This window comes from Bombus fervidus, chromosome 4 (genome assembly GCF_041682495.2).
Source record: "Bombus fervidus isolate BK054 chromosome 4, iyBomFerv1, whole genome shotgun sequence".
Taxonomy (NCBI): domain Eukaryota; kingdom Metazoa; phylum Arthropoda; class Insecta; order Hymenoptera; family Apidae; genus Bombus; species Bombus fervidus.
In genome coordinates this window covers 19,227,537-19,239,073 of record NC_091520.1, presented here as the reverse complement: position 1 = coordinate 19,239,073, position 11,537 = coordinate 19,227,537, and the positions used below count along the sequence as shown (strand labels likewise).

At 34.9% G+C, this 11,537-nt stretch overlaps 1 protein-coding gene across 1 annotated transcript; it reads left to right on the top strand.

Moving 5' to 3' along the window:
- Positions 1-301: 301 nt before the first annotated feature.
- Positions 302-6,741, top strand: Bel (ATP-dependent RNA helicase bel). The gene is made up of 8 exons (XM_072001976.1): positions 302-640; positions 2,587-2,668; positions 3,007-3,557; positions 3,663-4,129; positions 4,206-4,510; positions 4,593-4,892; positions 4,988-5,251; positions 5,316-6,741. The coding sequence occupies exons 1-8, from the start codon at positions 596-598 to the stop codon at positions 5,408-5,410; spliced, it is 2,109 nt and encodes a 702-aa protein (XP_071858077.1). The 5' UTR covers positions 302-595; the 3' UTR covers positions 5,411-6,741.
- Positions 6,742-11,537: the final 4,796 nt, after the last annotated feature.

Genomic DNA, 11,537 nt, shown 5'->3' with positions numbered 1-11,537 from the left:
ATCTTATAGTTTTATTTTTCTAGTATATTTAATAGTGGAGTCTGAATTTAGCGTAACAATTTGGCCTGAAATTTGGATGTAGTCCATATGTCGAACACGGGTACCAACCGATAATAAATTAGAAAAGTAATACAATGTGTTCATGGATTCCATTCTAACATCATGTGTAAGCCGTAAATTTTGTTCTAAACATTAATACGCAAGAGTAGTAGGAATGGTAAACAAACAGAAAATTGTCCAGCGAAGTATGCTTTTTTAGTTGCATCGATATCCGGCGGATATTAGTCGTCAGCCATTTTGCTAGCGATATTTCGGCGCTCGGCCATTTTTGTTGCGTCGACGTCAAGTGTGGCCAGAGGCCTTTCATCGTAGCCAGTATTCGAATTTCCTTTGTATCGAATTATCGACAGGCAGAAACTGTAATTCTAAATACTTGACTTAGTCGACAAGTTTCGTTTTTAGCTCATCAAGAAACGAAAGGAAAGAAAAAAGGAACGAACAATTGAAATTTTTTGCTTAGTGATTGCCTAGGTGAGAAATAGCTAAAGAGCTTCTGCGGCAGAGCCACGAAAAATACGCACCGAGGCGGAGTAATATGAGTAATGCAGCCAACCAGAATGGATCAGGTCTAGAGCAGCAGGTAAAGAAAATTAGCGGTATTGTTATATTTTTGACAGGCCAAGCCTCGTTCCAATCTACCATTTCTTTCTTTATCCTTTCTACTCGAACCTTTTGTTGTCTTGTACCGTTCCAAAAATTTTCTTTATGTAATCGTGCGTGACTGTCCGTAAGTATTATTTTATAAGCTACATTTCTGCGAATCAATCATTCTTACATCTTCCCTACATTAAAAAGTTTGTAGACTTGGATCATCGTCGGGTTGATTTGTGACGTACAGCTTTGTAATGGCGGCAACCAATTCCGGGAACAGCAAACCTCGTGCCGTGACGCATTCTAACATTGCTCTTTTATCATGTTTAAATTCTTATGATTAGATGAATTACATATAATACATAATTCCTTATAAAATTGAGGGTACACCTGATGTAAAAGCTCGATTTGCTTAAGGAATACAGAACAACATATCCACACTGCTTAAATTTGTCATAAATGTGATATGAGTTTTAAACTAATAATTGCTTATTTAACAGTAAATAATTCATTATCTAATAAAAACAAGCAATATGTTTGATATTCTATTAATAAGAACAAGAAGATACATACATTTTAGTGACAAATTTCAGCATATACCCTATAAAATAATTTCTATATATTATCATATATACATATATAGTAACATTTATGACAGCGTATAAATATCAAATAGGTATATATTCCGTTTGTTTCCTAGTATTTAAATTTAATATATATCTTTCCCATGGTTCTTTTGTTTCAATAGTTAGGTCTGTCTTTTTTTTACCAATCGGACGCTGTTTAATTTTGTCCTTGATTCCTTGTATAAATGCGTACATAGATTGAGATCTGGGAAATTGACAAAATATTTAATAATCGTTTCCGGTTGTTATTAAAAATAGAAAGTAATATACAACCTAAATCTGTTGTTGATGTGTCAATGAAACAATAAATTTTATTAGTCATCTCATATTTGCCTTCATCCATATACTATTTTCATAAGTAAATTAACTTCGTTGTAAAAGTGCTACATTATTTTAAAATTTCTTTTCACTATACATTTATTTTATGAAGGTAGGGATTCTTTTATATGCTGTCATTGTAGTCTTTATTGCGTGACACGTGACGAACAATATTTATTGACCTCAGTGAAATATCTTTTATCAACTTTGTATATTAGATCAAAGACTAGTCCTATACACATAAAAATATAATATAAATAAATAAATATAATATATACACACACAAAAAGTAGCAAATAGAACATGTTTAACAAGCAGTTTAATATAAATAATTATAATGATATATATCAATCAGTGAAAATATATCATTAAATTAAACTGCACGTTAAACATAATCTATTAGCTACTTTTTGTATTTTACTTAATTTGTCAATATGATATTTTACTTATTTCTCATATCAGTCTCTTGGCTACTAAAAACCATTGATGTAAATTGTCAGTGAAATGCAAGATGATAACCAAACCTTTCATAGTGATAAAGAAATAGAAGTAAATGAAGGCATGATTAAAGGAATTGTAAACAATGATGTACACGCTGTTAAAGGATAGTTAGAACCAATTTTTAAACAACCGCTCATCTGTATATATATTATTTTATGTTTATTAAACAACGTATATATTTATAGTTTATATTTGCTTTTTCAATTAAATTACATTTAATTACTTTACTTATTTTAAATTAATTAAAATAACTAATCAAATTTGATTCAGTTATATGTTTTGTATTATTAATAAAGTATTCCTTGATATATTTTAGTTTAACAAATCATGCGTTTGTGTACATATATAACATAATTTAAACAATTTCATTTAAATAATTCCATAGTAAAGTACTTACGTGTTGTATTTTCATAAAATCCAGAGTACGCTCGTTACTGTTGTATATTATGAATAAAGAAGATTTAAAAAATATTTGCACTTTATATTTTAGTTAGCTGGTCTGGACTTGCAGGGCTCCCGCCAACCAAGTGGGGGTCGCTACGTAGCACCGCATTTGCGAAATAAATCTGGAAGTGAGTCTTCTAAATTCTTATTACATTATATCTATGCTTTATTTTTAATTTGCATGTGCATTTATGTAGAGTGTGTATGTAGAAAATTATTGTAAACATCCAAATATAATATCAAATATTGGATAAGTATCTAAAAAATGTTGCTACTGAAAAGATACATGAGTCAGTAGAGCTTCTTGGTATAGTGCTATTTTATAAAAAGTTTTATTGTTTAAAGGATTTCATCTTAAAAAAAAAAAGAAAGAAAGAAAAAAGAAAAGGAAAAAAAAGATGAAAAAAGAAAAAAAAAAGGAAAGAAAGAACGAACGATAAGGACTGTAATATTAATTTGTCAACAGGTAACGCGCCTTCTGGCGGTGATCACCATTTTTCTTCCAACTCAAGACCATATTCCGATAGAGATAGAGGAAGAGATCGCGATCGTGAAAGGGAAAGGGATAGAGATCGTGATAGGGGAAGAGGTGGTTCAGCCTACAGAGATACACGGTCTCGTGATGTCGACTTTGGAAATTTCGGGAATTTTGGTGGGCGCAACAGACGTAGTGCCAATCAAGAAAATGGAAGAGATTATAGATATGCCAATTCTGACCGTGACCGAGAGCGAGAGCGAGATCGCCAAATTAATTCTGGAAATGATCGTTGGCAGGATCAACCTAGAAACGATCGCTGGCAAGAGAGTAGAAACGATCACAGAATGGGTGGTAGATGGAAGGACGATAGAGAGGGAGGTAGAACAAACTCTGAAATCGACTGGACAATTCCCACTTCCAGAGATGAACGATTGGAGGTGGAGTTATTTGGTAGCGGCAATACTGGAATTAACTTTAGTAAATACGAGGATATCCCAGTTGAGGCTACTGGGGATAACATACCTCCACATATCACATCTGTAAGTTTTAAAATTGCATATAACTGAATTGCACGCATATAGTTTATAACTAGAGATGAGTCGTATCAACTTTTACCCATCTTATGATCTTACTTCTTCTTATAGTTTGACGAAGTTAAGCTGACGGAGATAATAAAGAATAGCATTACTTTGGCTGGTTATGATAAACCCACGCCAGTACAGAAATATGCGATACCGATTATTATCGGGCGCCGTGATGTTATGGCCTGTGCCCAAACGGGGTCTGGTAAAACAGCGGCCTTTTTAGTGCCAATATTAAATCAGATTTACGAAAGCGGGCCACGTGCACCTCCAGTCAACACTTCTGGAAAGCGTAAACATTTCCCTCTTGGTCTAGTACTAGCACCTACGAGAGAGCTTGCTACGCAAATATACGATGAGGCGCGGAAATTCGCATATAGATCACGTATGCGTCCTGCTGTTGTTTATGGTGGTTCGAACATTGTAGATCAAATGCGAGAATTAGATCGTGGTTGTCATCTGCTTGTTGCAACACCTGGTCGCCTTGTAGATATGTTAGGGCGAGGTAAAATTGGGTTGCATAATTGCCGGTATGTATAAAACTTCTGTTATTATTAATCTCGAACGTCTAATTTATATTGTATAATGTTGAATTTTTCTTTTCAGATATTTAGTATTGGACGAAGCGGATCGTATGTTGGATATGGGTTTCGAGCCACAAATAAGACGTATAGTTCAGGAGGACACAATGCCACCTACCGGGGAAAGGCAGACACTTATGTTTTCAGCTACGTTTCCGAAAGAAATTCAAATGTTAGCAAGAGACTTCCTCAGTAACTATATCTTTTTAGCTGTAGGACGTGTTGGTTCTACATCTGAAAATATTACTCAGAAAATCGTATGGGTGGAAGAACATGATAAGCGTTCTTATTTGCTTGACCTTCTTCAAGCTGGCAACTTTTCAGATTCTTGTACGTAATGGAAATTGCGAAACATTGTGCAATACCTGTATACTTCGCATGTACAACTTTAACAATTATCTTTTTATTTTAGCTGCTGAGTCATTGACTCTAGTATTTGTGGAAACAAAGAAAGGCGCAGATACGTTGGAAGAATATTTACATCAAATGGGATATCCGGTGACTAGCATTCATGGTGATCGAACACAACGCGAACGAGAAGAAGCTTTGCGTCGCTTCCGAGCTGGTAAAGCGCCAATACTTGTTGCTACCGCTGTTGCTGCCCGTGGGCTTGATATTCCACACGTGAAGCACGTAATTAACTTCGATTTACCGGGAGATGTTGAAGAATACGTTCATCGAATTGGCCGTACTGGTCGTATGGGAAATCTAGGTTCGTCTTTTTTACTTACCTTTTTTTACCGTCTTTTTTCACCAAACTTTGTCGTCCGATGTTTAACGATAGTAAAAATTTAATTTGCGTGACAGGTTTAGCAACGTCGTTCTTCAACGGCAAGAATATTAACTTGGTGCGCGATTTGGTATCTCTTCTAATCGAAGCTAATCAGGAACTCCCTCCTTGGCTAGACGATATGTTCTCCGAAGCAAGATATTCCGGAGGTGGATCTCGTCGGGCTGGGAGTACTAAAGGCCGATTTAGCGGCGGTTTTGGTGCTAGAGATTATCGTCAAACACCAAGTTCCGGATCTGCCCGTAATAATGGTTCGTCCAATAGGCCTGGCAGTTACGGAGGTTCGTAAATGTTCGTTATTGTAATTTGACGAAAATTTCGTATAAATCATTCTTTCTCTTATAGGAAGTTATGGCAATTACGGAGGTAACTATAACAGCCCGTATAATAGTTCTGCTAACAATGTCAGCGGTAATGATCCTGATTGGTGGGACAAGTAAAAATCATTATCGCCATTTCTATTTTCACTTTTACCATTATTACTATCTGTACACGTAAATTCAAATATATGTAAGAAAGACACGTACGACATACACATCGGGTACAACACGCACGTATTTGCGCGCGTATACGTATACACAAGAAAAGACAGTATCACGTATAAACAAATCACATTCGCCGACTGCCTGTGCACTACAATTTTCAAACTAAAAAGAAAAAAAATAATTGTGTTTATTCAATTCCATAAATACTTTTATTCGCGTGCGACGAAACACGATTGACAAATCCAGAATGCAATCCTCGGCATTAAGAACTGTGAAAGGAATTCGTCGTACGATACCAAAGATGATGAATTCATCTTGAAAGGAAAGAGTTATCAGGATTTGTCAGCTATTGGAGAGAAATATAGGATCCATCCAAAGTTTCGTTGCCGTGCGTGTTGAACAACGCAAATAGTATATTGATTAACGAATCAAATCGAGCAGTCGTTAATGCCTAGCTACGGTATAACGACGTGACGCGTAGTAGGTGAAGAAACTTAGTGAAATTTTTTAGAACTCCTGTCGAGACTATGGGGCTCATTGTGGCTTCATTATTAAAATTTTTGAAGGACGTGGTGGGCGTATCTTCGAGAATCGTGGCGTCTAGATTCGTGTAATCATAGAGCTTTAAATGCACAAGTGTGCTTTATTATTCTCGCCTGAACGGCCAGTACCTTGTGTAATTTAATTTAATACCAGTGGCGCCATTTTCCTCCTTACTTCGTTTTTAACGCATCTATATTTGACTAGGCGCCTACGATACGCCATATCGCCATCGCCATAGGTTTCGTCACGATTCCTGTTTTAAATTTACTATAGTCCAGCGACGAATGGTACTTTGTTGTTTTGCCGTCCCCAGACACAGACGACGTTGCGCCAGCGATATCATGGTTTAATCGACTAAATCGCGTTAAGTGTTCGATAGTCGAGAGCTTTGATGTTATGAAAAGGACACACAGGCTACGTCTTGAGGTACTTTTAGAAATCTCGCTTATATTTCTCTCACGTCCTGTTAATATATAAGTAAGTTTAAAAGTCTGATGCTGTAAACTTCTTGCTTCTGTAACTCTTTTAATTCGAAGAGTTATTTTATTTAAAAGTTGGGTCATTGTATTTAGAGTAGGCTGAACATTTTCAGCAAACGTCAGGTATATTTGTACCTGAATTTTAACGTACTCTGATTAGAATTTCTAAACGTAACAAAGACGTTGTCCTGTAAAATTGGTACGGTGGTCAAAATCTTAGATCGCAATACTGAATGCGAGTGCTCTAGAACGAGAAAGCTTACACACACACATACACACACACACACACACACACACACACACGAAAAAAGAAAAAAAAGAAAAAGGGAAAAGAAAAGAAAAGAACACAAAAACGAAAAAACGGGTAAAAATATACGGTTGCAGTTACAGAAAGAGAAACTTCAAAAGAGATAAGAACAAAGAGCAAAAATACATTACGTTGTTTGTTGGCTCAACATTACAAGACAAAAGGGGGTAAAAAAAAAAAAGAAAGAAAGAAAGAAGAAGAAGAAGAAGAAGAAGAAGAAGAAGAAAAATATACAAAAAGCAGGCCCTTTGAAAATAAGGATGCATAAATGCGCACTCATATTTTATAACTGTATTTATCAGTACGCTATATATATATATATATACATACTAAGTAATATTCGTAAATACATAAACATTAAAATAATTGAAAAACGACTGTGATACCGAACGATCTTGTGACATTCAATTTCCATGCGAATTGATAAATGAACAATTTAACGAAATACAAATATTAAATGTATTAATTAATCGGCATTGAATGTCCGGAAAGCATGAGCTCAGTTGTTTGAGCAGAGGATGGAAATATTAAGTCGTTAAAAGTGAATAGAACATCAAGAACAACGTGGCTGTTGTCCGATCGGGGAGGGCTGAACGCTAGCCTCTTACAGTCCTAAAAACACGTTTTTGGGGCATTGTTTCTACTTAAAATAAACGCGCATTAATAATAGATAATAACGGCGGAACGCGTCATTACTGATCGATGATGTTGGTAGGGCTTTATAGAATGTCGATATCTTTTGTGCAAACATGTCGGATTCTTACCTAATCTATGTGAGAAAAAGTACAAATTCAATTTGTGTGACAACTGACAGGATTTTTAGACATGTCATACTTATACCTGTTATATTAATAGATTTATAGTGCAATCGCGTGCGTGAATCGTATGCCGTGTGACAGTGGACCAAGGTGTGAATGCCTCTTTGACGGGGAATAATTATTTCAACTAGAACTTTCAAATAGTGTTATACGAATAATATTGTTGGCTTCCGACCATGATTGATGCGTGTGGTTTCAAATTCTAATATGATTGATTTATCATCGAGTCCGTTTATCAACTCGGAGGCCCTGCCAAGAACATTACAAGAAGAATTCACAACGAAAAGTGATCGGTCACTTTTCTGTTAATATAGTGTACAATTTTACGGCACAATTGTTCAGTTAGACCTTAGTCTATTTAAGAGATAGTAGATCATGCCGTAATATTACTATTATTACTATCACTAGTACCACTATCGCTAATTGTTCGTATTATTTTTATTATTATTATTATTATTATTATTATTATTATTATTATTATTATTGCTACTACTACTACTACTACTACTACTACTACTACTACTACTACTATTATTACTATTACTATTAATATTTCATCTCCTTTCGATAAAAATGTTTACGTCGATTTCGTAGGTGGTACTATATGCGCAAACTTTGCATAACGGCTTTGCTGTATTGCGTTGCGTTATTTTACTGCGATAGGTGAAAACAAGCAAAACAAAAAAGAAGAAAAAAAAAAAATAGGTGACTTTTGGACACTATTATCCCGAATTTTTCCTTTCACATATTTGTATATCTATCTTTTTTTTTCCTCTCCTTTCTTCGCGTGATTCGTAATCGAGAAAACCCGCGGTCGTCTTTGACAGTGTTCTGTTGTAGATCCCACGTTAAAATTTCTATAGCTATGTATATGAAATCGGAGAAATTCTGGATTCTACTGTCCAATCGTTCGCTCAGGCAACGAATACATATGACGTGTCGGTGTAAGTTATTAGTCTTGTGCAGTTGGGAGTTCATATGTTCATTTACGAATAATGTGGTGGACAGAGATTATGCAAGTAACAACTATACACGAAAGTATTTTCATACTTGTTTCTCTCCTAGTTATAACGCTATTTTTATACATAACAGAGTGATGTTGACCGCCGAGCAATCACAATGTCATTAATTCCATGTGTATTATTATCTTCTTTTTTTTTTTTTTTTTCCTCTTTCCTTTTATATATTGTGAACCAACAGGTGTTCGAGTATCGTGATCGAGTCTAAACGATGTGTAGCTATTGTCGTATGTTTCATATTTAAAAAAAAAAAAAAAAAAAAGAAAGATTGATAAATATATTTGCGCGATAGTCAGATGTCCACCGTTTCGTAACTGGTAAATGTATAAATTCAAGTACGGTATTATGATTTAGGACGTATTAGCATCTTTAGAGGAAATAGGAAAGTGGTATAATAAACGAGACTATTTATTAACGTGTGTTAAGTATTTATTTTTTATGTTACATCTCTCGAAAGGACAGTCACATTTGTACGGTACAAATACCTTTAAATATTGTTTGGTCCTCTAAAGTATATCGGACGAGCAGCCTTAGAAAACATTTATGGATCTACGCAGAGTGGAATGATTAGACAAAGATCAATTAAAGTGTAGTGCGAAGAAATGTGAGGGGGCTACGAATAGTAATCGTTGCATATTATGTAAAAAAAAAGTGGCGTTTGACTGTGACTGCAATCATTATTACGAAAAGAATGCGCAATTACAAAGCACACATACGAGCGAGAGACGGAGAGTGAGAGAGTGGGAGAGAGAGGTAGAGAGAGAGAGAGAGAGAGAGAGAAAAAACATTGTAAGCCATATGTTACTCTGTACAACACGCAACAATGTCAACAAAAGGAGAAAATATAATCGGTAAACGTAAATTATTACCGAATAAAATTGTTGCGTGCGGTAGATCATAGTTTTCTTTCTTTCGTAATCTTTTATGTTACGCGTGTTTGAAAACTCGAATCTTGTTCAATTCTTGCTCTTGGTGAAAAACAAAAAGATTTATATACGCTAATTGTGTGTCTACCTCGAGCAATTTTCTGTTTAAGGTAAAAAGAAAGGATAAAATACTAATACTCGAAGGAAAAAGAAAAAGAAGCATTGAGTTATCGTATGCGCGTGAGACGATTGCGAGGCAAAGGGAAGAAAGTAAACGAGAGAACGAGTGAGAAAGAAAACGAGAGGAGGGGGAGAGATAGAAAACGAAGAGCACACGCGTAGGTGGCAAATTTTCGTGGGCAAAACTAGGTGGGATGGCAAAAAAAAATGTCTTCTAACTTTTATGAATGTTATTTAATCGAGAAGCGTCGCTTGTCGTTGAATCGAGAACGCAGACAAGACGTGTATAGAGGAACGAGAAAAGAGAAAGAGAAAAAAAGGAAATAACGAAAAGAAAAGAAAAGAAAAGAGTAACGAAGGAAAAGAACAAACTGCAGAAAGCACAATAATATTGCGCTTTCAATACGAGTCTCAATGGCTGTGTTTCATTTTTCTACGGCGAATGACGCTCGTTGTATCATTCACTTGTAACTCTAATGATACTGCTATATATCTACTTCACTGAGATGGCGAGCAAATGGCAAAAGTGTGAAAGAGTTAAGAAACGGAACGATGAATGTACCATTTTGTCGGTCTCTTAATTAATAATTGCACATTTACACGCTACATTAGGTGAACCGAGAAAAATACGAGAAGTAGGAAAAAAATCTGCAAACAACTGTACGTCGTACGGCTATTGAATGAAGTAATAAAAATAAAGTGTCTGAAATTTAAAAGGGAAGTCAACTTAACCTTATAAAGTGTATGATATATACATATACATATACATATATACGTAATATATATACACTTGACGTTCATTAGTAATAAGTTACGGTCGCATTGTGGATAGCATGTGCTTCTTGCGCTTGGGTAAAGCAACATGTGTGTTCCGTGAAGAATGATTGTAGAGTGTCAATATTGTTACAAATACCTCATAAGAGACGATGGATCACATATATTATTTAAACGTCGTTCATTTAGTGATTCATTCGTTTATTTATAGTATTATGCAAAGTGACAGGAGAATTCTATTAAATGAATCGTATAATAAAGAAAGGAAAGATTATGCAGTGTAGAGTCTCTCTTTATACGTTATATACGTGTATATATATATATATATGCCTTTTTACCCTGCAGTTCGCATGAAAATTCAAATGTTTCATCAATGTTTTTTCAAACGAGCCATTGCCAAGATATTTTGCATTACAGTTTTGCTATTTTTTGCGAATATACGCCAGTAGTTCCTTTTTATATTTTAACATAAAAAAAAAAAAAAAAAAAATTGCATAATCTTTTATACGGTACAATTTTTAATTCGTGCAATTTCAGTAGGATAATTACCTGTGTGTTCTCACTTTCGTATCCGTGATGAAAACTACTACAAAAAATATTTAGTTTTCATGGGTATGGAAAAATATTAATTTATATAAAATATCCTATATCGCTATTAAAAATGTATTGACCACACACAGATAATTCTCATGTATGTATTTTTATTATTTTATATATCTAGAAGAGAAGGGAAGAATATGTTTAGAGAAGCAAATAAATTTTAAATGAATTCTCACACGCGAATTTCTTGATTTTAACAATTTTCTATTCGTTACATATTTTCATAGATAGAATGTTTGGTTGGGCCCAAAAGGTTAGAGCATTAATTTATATAAGGTCTAGGTAAAGGACTCTTAGCGATAAATTTATAATTTAGGAAGCAGATAATCCTAGTTGGGTATCTTTATATGGTAGGTGTATTATCTGGAACTGGAATACAGGGGATCGTATACGCTGATGACGAAACGCCAATTCTGTTGGGAGTAACTTTTGGACCAATCGTATAAGACCACGATCGCAATGGCGGCGTGGCTGAACAGTTTTGCGTTATCGGGTG